We start from the raw sequence: 18,476 nt of genomic DNA, 5'->3' as shown, positions 1-18,476 counted from the left end.
CCATACATATAACGACTTTGTCCGGATATTGCGTCGGTGTGCGCATCCGTAAACGATCCGGCTACTATCTTTTTCTTTTTTTTTTTAATCCACTATCAACACTGCTAAAGTTGGCTCAGCGACGCACCTGGACATTTTTAATGCACTCGGAAACATGGACGAGCTAACAACTCCTGTACGACAGCAACATAAATTCAATGTTAGCAAACTTTTAACTTACCTGTCTGGCAAGTCACTTGTGTCAAATAATGACACACTCACTGTCAGACAGTACAGGTGAGATAGATAGAGCTGGTTTGTTTCCCAGTTTCCCAGTAAAGCGAGCAATTGGAAGATATTGTAATGGTATTTAAGATAACTGATAACATGCTAACCCGTTGTCCTTTCAGCACTGGTCAGTCAAACCCGACCTTCCTAATCCAAACACCGTCAAACAGCTTTGTTCTCAGGAAGAAACCCCCAGGTGAGCTGCTGCCAGGGGCTCACAAGGTAAAGTTTGACTAACTAATAACTTTGGTCATAGTTTTTTTGCACGGGAATTTGTTTGCAGCACTGCTAGCCCATTGACAGTATATATATATATATAAGGTGTAGACATGGCAGCAGGGGGACACATTGTATTAAACATTGTTCATCAGTACTGTTGCAGCAGATGTTTCTTATGCTTAATGACTGACAGATCACATGCATTTAAAGGTAGGGATACTGAAAAATACATAGTCCCTTTCAAGAAGCTTCCTATGGTTTCACAATTGCATATCTGTATCTGTGAAGGAAATTATTATTAACTATGGGACCTATGAAAAAAAAAAAAGGTGATATATTTTAAGGTGTACATTATGGGGGATTGTTTTAGTAGAAAAGGGTGGATCTCTGTTTGCAGGTGGACAGGGAGTACCGGGTGCAGAAGGCCCTGTTCCCTACTGGCTTCCCTGTACCTCAGCCTTTCTTGCACTGCACTGATTCTGAAGTTATTGGAACAGAGTTCTACTTGATGGAGCATGTGAAGGTACGTCTCTGTTACCAAATATCACAAGAGTGTGAAGTTGCTGTTTTGCTTGACCTTTACTCTATATTCGGAAGATAAAAGATGAAATTTGGACTCGCATGTGTTTGCTTGCTAGCACACGGTGATTTCACACACCCAATTGATGTCCAGGTTTCTGTTATGTACTCTATTGTCATATAATGGTCATCTATCGTGAGAAGAAAAGATACATATTGTTCACACTGATATTGATACTCTTGCTTATCTATCGCTATTGAGCAGGGGCGTATATTCAGTGATCAACGTCTCCCTGGAGTGAGTCCAGCAGAGAGAACAGCTCTCTATGTGGCAGCTGTGGAGGTGTTGGCCAAGCTACATTCACTGGACCTGGCATCACTGAACCTTGAAGGGTATGGAAAAGGATCAGGCTACTGCAAGAGACAAGTGAGATACGACACTGTATAGTACTCAATAGATAACTTTATACATATTCTCTGGAAAAAGGAGTTACAGTTGTGACATTTCCGTCTCTAAAGGTTTCCACCTGGACGAAGCAGTACGACGCAGCAGCCCACAGAGACATTCCAGCCATGAATGAACTGTCTGATTGGTTGATGAAGAATTTGCCAGCCAGTGATAACGAGGTCACACTTGTCCACGGAGATTTCCGATTTGACAACTTGATATTCCATCCAACTGAGGTACAACCCTTAAACAAGTATTTTTTACCTATCTGCTTCATTTGGCTGTCATTTTTTACGAAGTGTGTTCGATGCCAACAGGCACGTGTGATAGCAGTGTTGGACTGGGAGCTGTCTACCACTGGGCAGCCCTTGGCAGACTTGGCCTACTTCCTCATGCACCACTTCTGGCCTACGACCTTCAACGTCATCAGCACAATAGGCAGCTTGAAAGGAATAGAAGGTAATGATAACGAACAAAAAAAAACAACCCAGAACAGCATAACGGGTATATACAATGTCTCAAATAGATGGACATTCTGTGTTGTAACATGTTTTGTATCTGTTCCATTAATTGTTACTTATTGTAACTTTTCTGTTCTCCTTGTCTCTCCAACCAATGAGGTATCCCAACTGTGGCTGACCTGATCTCCATTTATTGCCAGTGCCGGGGGATCCCATCTGCTTTGCCATCACTGAATTTCTATCTGGCCCTGTCTATCTTTAAAATGGCAGGAATTGCCCAGGTTGGTAACTAAGTTCTGCTTAAATTTGATCCCTATTTGCCTTTTTTAGATATGTACACATCACAGTTTAAAAAATATAGAGCTGTTGTGAAATATAATTTAGAAATTCTAACTGTGGTATTACATTGTTGAGATACTTACAATGCCTAGAAATGAATTGTTGTAGTCTTCTTTACTACAAATGGACCCAGACAGGCCTGGGTAGATTTTAATCTAATATTAATCACTCTTGCTCATTCCCTGTATTTGTGTGTCAGGGGATCTATGCACGCCACCTACTGGGTAACGCCAGTGCTCCCAATGCAGCCGAGTTCAGCCAGTGTGTGGAGCCATTGGCTAAGCTTGCCTTGGAGCTTGCACAGAGGTCGGTTGCAGTTATGGCTACTAGAGATACGTAAGAAAAGACACGGGGTTGTTGATCAATACAGTGACACAACAAATGCTATGAAAAGATGCTGGATGCTGTAAATAGCTACCTGACTCATACCTACTCTGTTGGTGTCATTTTATGCATAAGTTTTCACAGACAACCATTGAGTTTGATAAACGTTGAAGTATATCATAGACTGTTTATTAAGTATTAATTTTAGTACTACTCATTAATAGAATTTGATATAATCCGCATTAGACAGTCCAATTTACCAGTAGAATATTGTCTAAGTTCAGTGTTATTGTTGTATAACAGATTGATTCCACCTGCTGACTAAACTTAAGCCAGCATCAGTTGGAATTTGGCATCCAGCTGCTGCTTCCGATATTAACTGTGTGCTTTCTAACGTGTGATGTGTTTCTGGCCAGGTCTGACACAGGCCCTACAGAAGGTAATCTGTTCCTTCAGACAGCTAAAGGTCAGGCTGTTCGCCAGCAGGTCAAAGACTTCATGAAACAATACGTGTTTCCTGCTGAGGAGGTCAGTTCCAAGAGCTGCCAAGAACAGAAGCGAGATTTGTTTTCCCAGATGGACTTTTAACTTGCATATGAAAGGACCTGACAGAGCACACCAGTTCATTCATGCAAACAGGACTAATTCATTAGTGCGGGAGAACAAGGAGTCTATTGATTACACAAATTATGTTGCACACAGAACCATCACCATTGGCTGCGCATCATAGCAGTCTTAATACAGTGCAGCAGTGTGATGGGAAGAGATGCCATTGCAAATCTTGTTAAAACAACAGAGCCACAGATTTAACAGCACATTTATTTCTCCTTTAAAAATAGATGCAGACATAACAAACATTAACACACGGTTAAGTAGGAGAAATATTTCTAAATGTCTTTATTTATGATATAGGTTGAAGAGAGTGCAGAAGTGAAAATGGATTATTATTGACAATACTAAAATAATAAATACTTTTTCTCTCCAGGAAGTTGCAGAGTACTACTCCAAAAACACTCAGTCTCCACAGAGGTGGCATACGCCCCAAATAATAGAAGATTTAAAGGTATGTCAAAAAAATAAGTCTTTTTTTTTTTTTTTAACCTTTGGTCACATTTCTTCTTTAACAGAGTCCTATCCAAGTTACCTCCGTCAATTAGAGTCCAGCCAAGATAGGATCTTGGAAACCGTTACCGATTTTAAGAGGGGAAAGTTCCACTGCTGGCTGATATAGTGAATGTTTTTAGAATAGAGCTTTTCTATGTGGATAGTGCAGCAATTATGCACTGACTATTCAAAGGTACTCAGAAGGCTGCTTTCTTAAACCAATAATATTTAGGTTAAATACTATTTAACATGTTAAGTAATTTAACATGCATTCATTGTCAACCAATTCTATTTGACGTTTCTGAGAGCTCCTTCTTCTCTCTTACTGCACTGTGTGTCTGTGCTGCTTGCCACAGTATTGATATTCATTATATTCCTCATATATTCATATCAGCACATATAAGATAACATATACACCGGTGCAGATATGATACCAATATGTCTGCAATCGGCCAATATCTGCTGATAATATCGTCTCTACTATGGATACGACACAAACAATCCAATCAAACAACATATAACAGTGCAGTAAATTAAAACACAATGACTTAGAGATCAAAAGAAAAGTCATAATGACACTGCCAAAAGGTGTTACTGCAATATCTATCCAGCAGGTTCAAGCGCCAAGTTTATTTAAATCTAGTTTAAAGGGTGCACCACCCTTCTGAGTCAGCCACACACTGCAATCCATCATTAAGAGTTTAAATTCAACACAAAATACTGTTCTTTGTGCCTGTGCTGATCCGCTCCAACTTTCTTGAGCTCTGCTTGTCATCTCTAGCATTTGCTTTGAAATAACACATACAGTCACTGTATAATATCATGCTCTTTGTGTGTCCAGGTGAAAGCCAGAGAGGCAGGACTGTGGAACTTGTTCCTGCCTGCAGTCAGTGGTCTCAGTCAGTTGGACTATGCTTACATTGCAGAGGAAACTGGACGCTGCCTCTTTGCCCCTGAGGTCTTCAACTGCCAGGCTCCTGGTAAAACATCCTACATGTTGACATAATTTAGATTTTTCTGGGTGACATCACTATACTTAAAAATTTACCTTGCACTTTTTATATACAACATGGATTAGATTCGTCCCCCCATAGTTGGGTAAAATCCTCTCCAAATGTCAAATTTTCAGCCTTGCGTTTATCATAATAACTATGTATTTTTGGGGGTTTAAATTCCCCTGATTGGCCTTTTAATGTATTCTTAGTCAGCCAAGCTAAAACAACATGATATTTTCTAAATTTAGCTCATGATATCCAAGAAGAGATCCAGTATGTGGTGTGATGTTTCTCAGACACAGGAAATATGGAGGTGCTCCACATGTTTGGCAGTGAGGAGCAGAAGAGGAAATGGCTTGAGCCGCTGCTCAGAGGAGAGATCCGTTCCTGCTTCTGTATGACAGGTATTTATTTCCATGACCATGTCCTCCTGCATCACTTAAAACATTTCAGATGTTTGCTTCATGTCAGGGGTCATGTCAGGGGTCATGTCAGGGGTCAGTGACTGAGCAAAGAAAATATACCATATTCAGTCAGTGGAGATGTCTTACGATGTATGAGGGCCACTGTAGGTTTAAAAAAAAAAAAAAAAGATTGTTGTTTTCTTTTGAATAGGCCCAATATGCGTACGATAATTACCACTTTAATCTCAGTAATTGTTCTTCAGAATATTACCCCACTTCCCCAGCTCCACAATTTCTTTATTTGTACCTACAGTGGCCCTAATATGCTATCGTAGGTGTGAGTGATGAAAGTGTAAGGTACGGAAGCGTATTGCATTCACTTGAAAAAAAAAAATAAAAATACTCTGGTTTTTCTGAGTAATTTATTTTTTGGTTTGTTTGTTTTTTGAATAATTTTTTTCTGTTTTTCGGACTCATTTTTTTTCTGATTTATCAAATTATTTCTGAACTCCCGTGAGACCTCCAACCTGCAAGTGACTCCCATTGGACCTTTATGGGTGGACTCCTGTCCCACATAATCGCCCCATCTTCAACTATCTACCGTACCGGGTCAAATTAAGGACGACAAACTAATGATAATACCATCTATATGACTTAAAGACAGGACTATCTCCCAATGTCCTTAAACAGATCAAAGTAAACTTGAATTGAAAACTTAAAAAAGCCGTTTCATGTTTGTTTCTGTTAAATCGAGCTCTCAAATGCTCTCTAAACTGTTACTTTACTAAAAGAAAAAATGAAAAAAAAAAAATTTCAGAAAATCAGGAAAAAATTACTCCGAAAAACCAACTATAAAAATAAATTACTCTGAAAAACAGAACAAAAAATTACTCCGAAAAACAAACCAAAAAATGAATTAGTCAGAAAAGCAGAAATAATTACTCCGAAAAACAAGCCAAAAAATAAATTACTCAGGAAAGTAGTAGTAGTAAGTACTAAGGGAGTAAGGGATGTCATTTAATAAGTTCAAAAATTTACTATGTGTAGACTTTACAGAGCATCTTGGAACTTTGGCTGTGAGTACCTTTCAGAACAAACAATCTGCCCCGTAACAAGGTGCTGCTAAAGTTCATTCCTCAAAATATTTGTTGTGGTTTTCTGCCAGATGTCCCACCAATGCCTGTGGTTTTAAATGAGCCAGGTTACACATGGCACGGCTGCTACCAATTCAGTAAACGGCTTGTTTGGAAATTCAACATGCCAACAGCAAACACAAGTTCACTATGAGTAGTTTCTTCCTGTTTTCTCCCCTTTGCTTTCCACACTGCCTGGAAACTGTGACATACTGTTGCCAGAGGTGATTATAGTGGGTGTGAACCTCCCCATGGTTTTTTTTGTAAACACAGATGAGGATTATTAGTTAGGTGTTTTGGGATGTTTTTTTGTCACCAGTTCGGCTGATTTATTACACTGGATGACGAAGAACAGGAATCTCCATCTTGTGCTAAACATTTCCTACTCTTGACTTTGCGCAGTTTAAGTATGAAAATAGTGTGACTGCACTCTATTTATTTTAACCACTCTGCCTGTGGTTTGAGCTGGAATTTTGGAAAAGATACAACATAAAGCAAAGGCAGGGCACTGGCAATGTGAAACTTAAGTTTAAATCTCATTGCTTATTATCTTTTAGTTGGTATAACATTCATATGCTGCGAGTTATAAGCTGACTTGTGTTCCCTTTTCCAGAGCCTGATGTGGCATCGAGCGATGCTACCAACATCGAGTGTACACTTTACAGGGATGGAGACAACTACATCATAAATGGCAAGAAATGGTGGAGCAGTGGTATGTCCATTTTTATTCATATTACTTATATAAGAAAAAAAACGTGTATTATCGCATCAAGAACACTGAATACTTTTCTGCTCCATTTAGGACACGAAAGAGAGATTAAGACTGAATAAACAAGTTGTTTTATGTACACTTAGTTCAACTTCTTTAAATCGTTGTATGAGGCAAGTCCCCTTAAACCAAAGAATGTTTGTAAAAGAGTAAACTTGCAAATGTTATTGTCCATTATGTACTCCAGAGCTTTTCTCAGAAAGAGATGACTTTATATGTAATCAAGATGTTGCTGTAACAAACTGAAACTGCTAACATATGGAAAAAGTGCAGATGACTCATACAAAAAGCATTATATAACATAAACAGCTTTTTGATTACCTTAAAAGACTTTAAAAGACTTAAAACCTTTGGTTTTGGACCAATAAAAAGTCACAGATTCAAACCGCAACACTTTGTCAGTGTGTGTTCATGAATTGACATTTTATCCCTAATTGTCACTGTAAGTGATTTAAGGTGATTCTAATTGGCTTTGTAAATTAGTTTGGTTATCTTGGTACAATTACTAAACTACATAATTTGACACCTAATCATAAGATTAAACCTTTATTGTTATGGATTTAATCGATTGTTATCACATAAATATCCAATACTCATATTAGTGTTTATCATGCACCTTCTAAATCACCATGAACTCAAAGATATTCCAGATGTTTCCTCTGACATAAATGTGGTCGTGAGGCTTTGACTCCCAGTTTAAAGGAAAACAGTGGCCTGTTGTTTTTATATTTTTTTTTTCAAATCTCCAGAGAATTCCTTCTTGTTCTTGTAAAACAAAAAAACGAATTTACAAGAAATGAGGGTTATGGTTATTTGGACGTTCAATGATTGTTTTTATGAAGTGCACGGTCCATAGCTGAGTAAAATTTCCATCAGCAGAAAAGATCTTGTATGGTTGTGAGAATGTCTTCTAGCATGAATATCTCTCTCTGTTAGGAAAGAATGCTGACATGCTGATGGCCATGTCCACACTTACTGCGACCTTTGCCGGCTTTCGTAGCAAACCATATTATTCACAAGCGGAAATTAGAGGGTTTTGTGCCTCTGCAGTGAGTCATAATCTCTAGACGCTGTCGATCTGATTTCATTTTAAGGAAAAAGGGGAAGTAAAAGTAGATGATGTCGTGTTAATTGAAATACTGAGATTTTTTGCTTTCGTATATCTCATTTTTTCCAAGTATCAAATGCCAAATATTACTGCCAGCTGTAGCAGTTATATAACTGACACTACGGGTGTTTCCCAATACACTTTACAAGGCCCTTTTAGGAGGAGGATCTGTGCATTTGTTTATACTCATACAGCGGCCTTTCCCATAGAAGACACAAAGTAAAGACCTCATTTGTGGTTTGTCTGCTGTACGTCATTATGATAATAGCACAGCAGTTCCCACAGTATGTTTGAATGACCACTACTTGTCATGGAATAACCCACCGTAAGTTAAACTTACTGAAAATATGGGCCTGTCCAGTTGGATGAAATATGTTGCCAGTAATCCTAAAGTTGAGTTGCTAGATGATAGGGTCTATAGATGTTGTCAGAGCAGCTCAGCAGTGTGGGGGCTATACTAGACTGTCCCATGGGCATGCTCATTCTTTCCAAGTAAAATTATTCCCAGACCTGCAATCTTTTCTGCATTTGCATGCACATTAAGCCAAGCAGAGACAATGTACACATGTTTAACATTATTGGTAGTTCTTAGTGAAACGGAATTGTCATACAAGTCATTATAATTTGGTTCCCTTCAGGCGATTAAGATTAGGTAAAATAGTCATATGATTTGGTGTTATGGTGAATAATGTTGAGACATGTAATACCTGCTAATAATTACTTGATCGTTTACTGTTTAAGAAAAGCCTTACATCTGGCTCAGACTGAAATGAAATACAGATTGTAAAGGCAGAGGTTAAGAATGCTTTATTGATACATAACTAAGAAGGTTTTTGAAAAATAATCATTATCATTTATTTTCTATTTAACCTTGTGACAAGAAATTCAATACTTGTATTTCCTTGGGACCCAGTCATTCCTCTGCTTGGAGACCGTTACTGTAGCCTAAATGTTTGTCCCTTTTGTTAGACACACCTAGTTTGTGTTTGAGTCCATCTCCCACTCATCAAAGCTGTAAGCCATTTCAGTGGAAAGAGGATGACTAACAGGTACTGAAGATAGAAAGCAATGATAAACAATGATATGTTTAAGATCCTTTATGAGCTATCTGTGGTGGACCTTGTCAGGAGGTTTTGCCAGATTAAGCTGATCCCTGCTCTGTCATCGCTGCAGTAGTGTAAACAGGCTTGAATAAACTCTTGGACTGGGGCCATCCACTGCTCTGATCCTAGATTTGATATGTAGCGTGAGCATAATGCTTTATGGTGGCGTTGAGTAAAGGGGGGAAAGCCAATTTTTAGCCACCTGGATAAAGAATTTATATACTACTAAAATGTTAGGTTACATAGAACTATGGATTGCACTCCACTGCAAACCATTAGCTCTTTCAAGCTAATATTATAGAAAGGAGTGAATAAAAACACCAGTCACGCTTAAAGCTTCTCCAAGGAACACGCTGCTTTGCTGTTTCCCAGTTTGACATCATGGCAGGGGTCCTTCCTGCTGTTTGCTGTTCTGTCTTAATCTGCCAAATGTTTTCATACACAATGGTTCACCCACTGTGCACTCAAGCCGCCTGCCTTCCCAACCCAAAGCCACAGGATGTAATGAAATGAGATGCAGATGATCTCATGGAAGGCAGTGCATACTGTAAGGTTGAATTGGATTTGTAGTGAGAAAAAAGAGAAGCACTCAGAGCGTCTTGAGTTCCAGCTGCATTTAATTGCAACAGATGTTGGTAGATGCGAGTCACTGAAGATCTTTGTTCTTTTATTTAACAAAATACATAATTTGTACAAAATACTTTGCTTAGTTAGTGCATATAAACTCACTGTACATATACTTCATTAAACTAAGAATGAATATTTATTGTTATTGGTGTCTATCGTGTATGATAGTAGAATAATATTATATATATTGTATGATAAAAATAATATACATAGAAATACAGTTTTGTCTGGGTGCTTACAGGAAAATGGATAAATGCTTTGAGTCTTAAATTGTAAAAGTACTGGTGTCTTGGTCTTCCGAACCAGACTGGGATTGCATTTGAGTGTGCGTGTTGAGTGCAATCTCCACTGCCGGCTCCTCGTTGACGTGTCTTGGGTGTCTCCCAAATCGCTGGCCAAGGTGTTTCGCAGCCTTGAGGACGTGTCCCCTGAAGGAAGATCCGATGAATGCATAGAGGAGAGGGTTAATGCAGGCATGGCTCAGCGCCAGGCTCTCTGTCACTTGGAGAGCACGATCCAGACCCTTGCTGACTTCACAGTCAGTCACGAGGATGTAGATGACGTCCATCGCTCGGCAGAGCTTGACCACGTTGTATGGCAACTGGGTGAGCAGGAATACAGCCACCACAGCCAGCAAGACCCGCAGGGCACGCCACTTCCGGTCTCTCTGCACCCCAGCTGCCTGGCTCAGCGCCCGTCCTATGCAGCTGTAGCACACCACCATGACCAAGAAGGGTAGACCGAATCTAAGGGTCACCTCCAGCAGCTCCAGGGCCGCCTTTGCAGGTCGAGCCATGCTGGGCGGGTAGATGGCTGTACAGGCCATCCTGTGATGGGAGTGCTTCACTGTGGAGAAGACGAGTTCCGGAAGGCCAAGAAAGCTGGCAACAGCCCATAACACCACACACACCAGGAGCCACTGTCTCCTTACCCGGACACCTGTACCAGTCCTGCCTGTAGGATTTTGGGTCACAGCACGGTAGCGATCCACGCTGATACACGCCAGCAGCAGCATGCCACAGCTGAAGTTGGTACTGTAGAGGAAGGAGGTGATCTTGCAGGCTGCCGAACCCAACTTCCAGCCATGGACAGCATCAGCCGCCCAGAAAGGCAGGGTGAAGAGAAGTAACAGGTCCGAAATGGCGAGGTTAAGGATGCACACATCTGTCAGGGTTCGTAGTCGCACCTTTGATGTGTAGACCACCACTACGAGAGCGTTCCCAGCCAGGCCCACCACCAAAGCCAAGGCATAGACGACTGGGAGGAAGACACCGGCAAAAGAGCGCACTGCCTCCTTGTCACAAATAGTGTGTTCGTAATTGTAATCGTAACTGTCATTAAAGGTGGAGTCATCATCATAGAAATCTTCCATTTTTGCTGTAGTGAGAAAGAAACAGAGTACAATTTAGGAAAGCGTTTTTTCTATTTTTAAATGGGGAATATATTTCACTTTGCCCTTTTTAATTGCACATGCTATGATCTATGGGCTATATAATCAGTCATGGCATAGAGTGTTTGTTATTATAACAAGAGTAGGAAAACAGGAAAAAGGAGTTATTTCAGTATTTGGCATCAAAGGAATCTCTCCTGCATGGTTTCCCTAATGGCTTAAGCCCTGTCTGCCTGAACTGTGTTTGAGCTTGAATAGCTCCCATGAATACACTTCTCAAAAAAAATTAAGAGACAAAACTTGCAAAGGAACAAATTCCCTTTTGAATTCACTTAGTATTCTGTAAGATAAGTAAGTGATCTGCAGAATTTAGATTTGCAGCAGTCTGAAGTTCTCCTTTAGTCACAATCTCTGATTATTAATCAACAGTAAGTAAAGGTTCAGTATTATGATTAAGCTGGCAGTACAGTACAAGCTGCACTGCAAACTGATAACCTCTACTGTGCATTATGTAGGACCGTGTACATGTTGTAAATGTTAGCTGATCCGCGAACGCATTCATCCACATATTACACTTCCAATTTCTTTGCTTTCTTTCATTGATTAATGATACTTTGTCTGTCGGAGACATCCAAAGTCCTTGAATGACAGGAAATATGTGGAGGGAGGATGAGGATGACACAAAAGTGCAACCAAGGTCTCTTGCCAGATTCAAATCCAGGATGTTGATTTTACTATGTATGGTCTGTGCTGGTTCAACAGAACAAGCCCACTGAGTGAGACTTTCATCCATTGTGTTGTTAACGTCCCCTCCCCAGTTGCTAGCTCCAGATGAAGATGTCGTGTCTACTGAGGACCAGTAAATACAGTACTGTGTGTACATGGGTGTACACAGTGACTGACTGGCTCTGATCAAACAAACAAACTTGCTTGGAAAATTCTTATTCATTTATTTATTTTCTCTTTAACCTTGTGACAAGAAATTCAATACTTGTATTTCCTTGGGACCCAGTCATTCCTCTGCTTGGAGACCGTTGCAACTGTAGCCTAAATGTTTGTACCTTTTGTTAGACACACCTAGTTTGTGTTTGTGAAAGTTCAAGTTGGAGGTTCACATAGTATCACATATTTAAATATCTAACTGATCCACTAAACTGTGAAATCCAACAGCAAAACACATTACGTCACTGATGAAATAATTCCTGGCTGAGGATGAGAATATTTAATTCAAATGTAATGATGAGCAGTCATTTTATTGAAGGTGTCCAGGTTTGTTATATAATGAGTCGTTATCTCCCCATATGGGAGTAGCAGCATACTGAAACAGATGTTCAGTAGAACATTCCAAAATATGTCAACTATTCCAGAGCTGTCAACAGCTGTGCTTTGTATGAAAGGGTAGCATAATGGGTAGATACAAGTGTTTATGTGGACGTTCAGGTTATTTGGTCTTCACAAGATCAATAAATAAAGAAAAATCTAGTCAAAGTCTAGTCAAATTTGGATGTATAATTTAATCAAAATTAAAAGTGCTAATTCTGTTTGCAACTGATCCTAACTGGAAGTATAGGCTTTTACTGCTATTTTGTACAAACATTATTGATGTAAGCTAACTTTAATAATACTAATGTAACAAGCCATGACCTTTTTGTTTACATTTGGAAGATGCAGTTGTTAAAGCATATACAACATAAAAAGATTAAAGCAAAATCACTCAGACAGAAGTCCTTCATCCTGCCAACTGTTTTATAAACTACACTTACAGTTATGACCCTGAAAATGTTCACAAAGAGCAAAAGGTAACAGAGAAGACCAACAGAACACAACAGGCTAAGTTTAGCTTGTTATCATTTCTTCACTATGGTTAAATAATAAATAGTCATAAAAATCCCTGAGCAGGACTTTGACTCGCTAACACTTAAATGATAATTTGACTATTGGAAAAACAAGACGCAATACTTTTCAGTATATAACATAAGTAAATGTAAGAAGTAATAATAAATAAACATAAGATCCCAACAGTACTCCATATACATTACAAACCTGTCAGCACACAATATGGTTCGGAATAGAAGAAAAACATTCCAAGATTCATTACATTCTTGTGATAGTTTGAACTGCTTAATAGTTCATGGAAAAGTATAAAATATTGAGTGAAGTTATAGTTAAAGTTGAAAAGATTTACTTACCTTGTGTCTTCCCTTTTGTGGCTTCAGTAAAGTTAATGATATGAATCCTTTTCCAATCACACAGAGGCAGTTGGTATGTATCCTGAGGAGGAACGTTGTATGCACCACAGGGCTGAAGAGACTGTTCTGTCTGCCTCAGCCAGCTCCACTCCCTTCACTGCTGACACTGTAGAAGCACCTCTCTCTACCACGTAGCTCTCCACGCACGTGCGTGTGTGCGTGTCTTTAAGAGTGTGTTATGTTGCAGGATAAACGTATCAAAATTCCTTGAGTCCTTATTGTCTTTGAGCGGTTCTTTGTGTAGTACAGTATACAAAGAGAAGCTGTTTTTCAATCTCAGATTAACTGTGAATTTAATCTCTTGCTCCGGTTGTCACGCAGGGACTGCCTTGGTGGCTGCCCTTTTGTTTGTGTTTGAACAAGAAACTAGACTAGAAACTATAGAAGGAGGATATAAAATAAGATCCCATATGGACTAACTTTGTCCCATTCGCAAGGCTTGTTTTTGTGGTTTTCTGGAATGCTGCCATTATTGGTTTTGGTACCCCACTTACATTGGCAAAAATTCAGTGGACTAAACTATTCTATTTTAGATACTTTTAAGATGAAATTTATGAATGTCACTTTGGTTTCCTGTGTTTTTTTTTTCTTAGGAATAGTGTTTCCTTGTTTCAACTTCCTCAAACTGTTCACTTTATTTTTAATCCCCCCCGTCTTTCATTCTTTCTCTTTCTCCCTCTTTAATCCGACTGTACAAAAATAAATTTAGTATAATTCAACAAAAAAATAAATAAAAGCATGCCTCCTTAAATTTCTGTCATATTTCCCAAGGAAAATGGCATTTATTTTTGAAGTGTACATTCTCACATGAAAGTTCTTTTGTTCTTTTTTTAAATCATCAACAAAACAAATGTGATTGTCACATTCTCAAGAAGACGCGTCAGTTTATTTTCATACCTTTCATACGTGTATGGGCATGACTGTCGCATAACAGCAGGGCTCACCTTGTTTCATGGACCATGAGACTTACATAAGAGTTCACAGTAAAACTCAACCTGCCCCCGAGCCAAACGGGCTCTTCTTAGATGTGATGTTGGGTGGAGTCTGTTGTCACTGTTTTGTACTTTGTAACAGTGCAAACATAATGATTTATTGTTTGTTTAAATTTCAGCTATCCAAGAAAGAGCTTAAACGCTAAATATCTGTCAGATTTGATTTAAGTGTTGACATGCACTCATGCTGTGATTCTCAAACTGTGAGTTTTCAAAGACTATTAATGGCCTGTGTCTGTTGCTGTCTGGTGTCCATGTGTCTTGTCCTTAGGGGACAGTTTTGCCATTTGGACAGGAATATAAACAGGAAGGCAGATCGTTGGTCACTTTGTCTGTGCCTTAAGGATCCAGTGCCACATGAGAGACTGTTTGTCTGAATGTGGACTCCCAAACAGGGAAATTCCAAAGTATTCTGCATTTGGCCATTATCGCTCAGTGCACATTTCACATCATCATTTCATTTCCACTGTATCTAGTTTGCGTGATAGTTTGCATCAATGTATATATATAGGATGTTGCCCTCTAGTGGGTGTTTTGTGTGTGTGTATTTATGTTTTGGCAGCCGTAAAAGAAGCATTTTATCCAGCAAAAGCTCAAGTAAATCTTCAGTTTCTCCCCAACCATCAAGATCGGCTTCATGTCAAACTAAATGTTACTCGATGTGAAAGAATCCAACTGAGGAAGCGTAAATCAACCTGTGGCTGTCTCAGCTGGCTGTTCTCATGCCATCAGTCTGTCACTAGCTCCATCCACGCTTGGCCCTTTCCCAATCTGCAACACACATAGTTTCCGACAAGACTCGGGTCATGAAATGGTTAAGGACATGGTCGGACTGTGACAAGTTGCTTGTCCTATTGTTTGTCATCCCACCAGACGGCCACAAACCTTACATTACAAATAAACCACAGCCTTTCTGACTGTTCTCCCGCAGGTGCTGGCAATCCCAAGTGCAAAGTGTCCATTGTGATGTGCAGGAGCAGTTCTCAGGATGTTAGCAGCAGGTCAGTAGTGTGTTAACACTTTTGTGGTGCACAATATTGGTTTGTTTCCTCTTCTGGTGAGTGGGTGGGTGGAATAGGAAAGAAATACTTTTTATATTTGCGCAAGAATTTAGTCTTGTGATGTCATGTTAACCACAGGTTTTATTGTTCCAGGATTTTTGTTTGCAGTATTTCACTTCTCCCAGTGAAGTAACTCGTCTGGTTTTATAATTTAATGATTTTGTGCTTGTCAGTCTACCTTTGCACTTGACTTCAGATGCTGTTTTTCCTATTAACCTTCTTCTGTGCCACAATTGTAATTGAAATGGACTTTGGTTAGAGAACAGGGTGTACTTCCCAGGATGCAAGTGCATTTTAAAACCCCTGCCTAGCCTTTGTGCTGAGGGGTTTGAATCACATGGCACAAAAATATATCAGTTTAATCTTGTTGACACTTGTAAATTAAATCTTGTGGCTGACATGTAATTGGCACTAACTTTCTAATCCAATGCTCATCAGTTACAGTAATTTAAAATGTCCATGGAAAAAAAACAAACTAGAAACAACCACACCCATGATATGTAATACACTTTCTCCTTGGTTTGTCAGTAGTGTTAAAAAGCACACACCCAACCTTATTGCTAAGAGACCAGTAATGTGAATTTAGGGCAGCATGAAAACCTAATCAAAATGTTTATTTTGTAAAATGTATCATTCCTTTTTAAAGCTTTGGTTCTAAACTTCTTTATTAGGCACGGCCAACACAGTATGATCCTCGTCCCTATGGACACACCTGGTGTAAAGCTTGTCAGACCGCTCACCGTGTTTGGACAGGATGGTAGGATTATGTCTGTCATTACAGCTTCAACTGCTATTTATATTTTCCTGTTTTTTTTCACAATATTGATTTCCCTTGTGCATGCAAACGTGACAAATTAGTTTTTTTCAAATGAGAATTTCCTGTGTTTAGATGCCATCCATGGTGGCCACTTTGAAGTGCACTTTGAAAATGTGTGCGTCCCTGCCGCCAACATTATTCTGGGTAAGACTCTGTATTTCTGTGTTTCTGTTATTATTCGGTTATTTACTCACATAAGGTCTTCTTCAGAAGCACACTACACCTATAAAGCCATAGAAATATATTGGTTCTTATTATCCTTTTTATTGTGTTTGGACAATAAAGTTATACTGGTTTGACTATTTGTATGAGGTCACTAGGCCAGAGATATATTTTCCCTCCTGTGAGAATTCATGGTATCTTTCTGTTATGTCTCTGGGCTCTGTCCCACGGCGTTTTTGTTTGCAGGCGAGGGACGGGGATTTGAGATTGCCCAGGGTCGTCTGGGGCCAGGCAGGCTGCATCACTGTATGAGGGCCGTCGGTCTAGCAGAGTTGGCACTGGAGTTGCTCTGCCAGCGGGCCGCCTCCAGGCGCACATTTGGAAAGAAACTTTACCAACATGTAAGTGAACATTGACCCAAGAGATTCCTTCAATTTTTACTTCAGGGCTGTGGAACTGAGCTCTTTCCTGCTGTTGACACCTAGTGGACAGATTTTTAGATGCAGCTGTGTAAATATTCTGTCCCTCCTGTGTTGTCTATGATATGTGTATAGGAAGTTGTTGCTCACTGCATAGCAGAGTGCCGTCTCATGATAGAACAGACCCGCCTGCTGACTCTACATGCTGCTCATGCCCTGGATACACTGGGTAGCCGAGCTGCTCGCAAAGAGGTAAAACTGTCTGACATACAGATAAAAATCTAAAGGACAAACCAACACAAACCTCGTAGTCTCTGGAACCCTCTCAGTTCTCCCATAAATTTTCATTCTCTTCAAACCACCAGGACCCCTCATGTCCTGTATGAAATGGTATAAATTAAGATTGTTGATTAACAGTAAAAAAAAAATGTTAAAGCTAAAAAAGCAATGACGCCCAGCTTTCTATAAAAGTCCATGGTATTAGTTGGCAAAATCTTTTATTAAAGGACCAGTTTGTAGGATTTAGTGGCATGTACTGGTTAGATTGGAACCAACTGAAACCCCTTGCCTCAACCAAGCATGTAGTAGAAAGCGTGGTGGCTGACAAAGTCAAAAAAAGCCAGCCAGTGTTTGGTTTGTCCATTCTGGGTAAATACATGGTGGCTCAACTTTATAGATTTTGCAGCAGAATCTGCTCGCTTTTGTAGATTAAAAACACAATTCTTATTTTCAGGTGATTGTACATTAATAAAAAATATGGATATGAATATTATAGTTTCTGCCAATAGATCCTCCTAAATGTTACACACTGGACCTTTTTAAATCACTAATATGTCAATGCGTTTCAACTTAGGGTTCAGGCATAAAATACCAATTAAGATGTTTGTTTATGATTTAATAAAGGATTTCCATAATTGCTATTCCCACTGCACTGTGGGAGAAAAGTGTATGTAAACAGTGCACTCAAAGCAAGGGTTTATTTTTTTTATTATGTTTACTGAGCATTTACTGCATATTGTCACTCTTCCAGTGTGTTCACTTACTGTTAATGGTGTGTCCTAGATTGCTATGATCAAGGTGGCAGCAGCCAGGATGGCCTGTTATGTGGTGGACTGTGCTATACAGGTACATGGAGGCGGGGGGGTGTCTGGAGACTTTCCACTAGCGCAGATGTAAGTGTCCTTCCCCGCCCTCCCACTAATGAGAATGAGCTTTAAATTAATCTCCTCCCTGATGCAATATCACCATTCTTCTTCAGGTATTCGTATGCGCGGACTCTTCGCATTGCTGATGGGCCAGATGAGGTACACCTCTCCTCCATTGCTCGTCTAGAACTAAGAGATCAACTAAAGAAGGCACAGGCCAAGTTGTAAAGTAACTGACATCACATGGCCAGAACAGCTTCCCTAATTTTAAATTTTCCTTAAAAGCACTGATTTTTCAGCTTTTGTAAAATTGTTTTTGCTGCCAAAACACACTAAATGTAAATAAATTATAATTTGTATATATTCTACTACAACTCCCTTTCATTGAAATCATTCCATTAAAATTTTCTGAATGTCCACA

General features: G+C 39.5%; 2 protein-coding genes across 3 annotated transcripts; one reads left to right on the top strand and one right to left on the bottom strand.

Moving 5' to 3' along the window:
• Positions 1–55: 55 nt before the first annotated feature.
• On the top strand, positions 56–18,422 carry acad11 (acyl-CoA dehydrogenase family, member 11). Of its 2 annotated transcripts, none has more exons than XM_035654352.1 (20): positions 56–276; positions 390–489; positions 884–1,009; positions 1,271–1,432; positions 1,525–1,689; positions 1,771–1,912; positions 2,074–2,195; positions 2,453–2,559; positions 2,994–3,105; positions 3,563–3,640; positions 4,523–4,661; positions 4,973–5,080; positions 6,827–6,925; positions 15,383–15,452; positions 16,184–16,269; positions 16,402–16,473; positions 16,738–16,892; positions 17,046–17,162; positions 17,973–18,082; positions 18,169–18,422. In XM_035654352.1, the coding sequence occupies exons 1-20, from the start codon at positions 155–157 to the stop codon at positions 18,281–18,283; spliced, it is 2,307 nt and encodes a 768-aa protein (XP_035510245.1). In that variant the 5' UTR covers positions 56–154; the 3' UTR covers positions 18,284–18,422. The 2 variants fall into 2 exon arrangements, with proteins under 2 accessions (XP_035510245.1, XP_035510237.1); XM_035654344.1 differs by having other exon boundaries at positions 2,453–2,589.
• ackr4b (atypical chemokine receptor 4b) lies at positions 9,793–13,547 on the bottom strand. The gene is made up of 2 exons (XM_035654375.1): positions 13,400–13,547; positions 9,793–11,197 (listed from the first exon to the last, which is right to left on the bottom strand). Exon 2 carries the CDS (start codon positions 11,190–11,192, stop codon positions 10,086–10,088), a length of 1,107 nt encoding a protein of 368 aa, XP_035510268.1. The 5' UTR covers positions 11,193–11,197; positions 13,400–13,547; the 3' UTR covers positions 9,793–10,085.
• Positions 18,423–18,476: the final 54 nt, after the last annotated feature.

This window comes from Morone saxatilis, unplaced genomic scaffold (assembly GCF_004916995.1).
Source record: "Morone saxatilis isolate NCDOM2014 unplaced genomic scaffold, NCSU_SB_2.0 Contig0, whole genome shotgun sequence".
NCBI lineage: Eukaryota > Metazoa > Chordata > Actinopteri > Moronidae > Morone > Morone saxatilis.
This window is presented reverse-complemented; position numbering and strand designations above follow the sequence as displayed.

Coding starts and splice junctions, on each gene's coding strand:
- ackr4b (XM_035654375.1), bottom strand. CDS start 11,192: ATGGAAGATTTCTATGATGATGACTCCACCTTTAATGACAGTTACGAT.
- acad11 (XM_035654344.1), top strand. CDS start 155: ATGGACGAGCTAACAACTCCTGTACGACAGCAACATAAATTCAATGTT. Junction 1,690..1,770: donor TGATATTCCATCCAACTGAG/GTACAACCCTTA, acceptor CGATGCCAACAG/GCACGTGTGATAGCAGTGTT. Junction 3,641..4,522: donor AAATAATAGAAGATTTAAAG/GTATGTCAAAAA, acceptor TTGTGTGTCCAG/GTGAAAGCCAGAGAGGCAGG.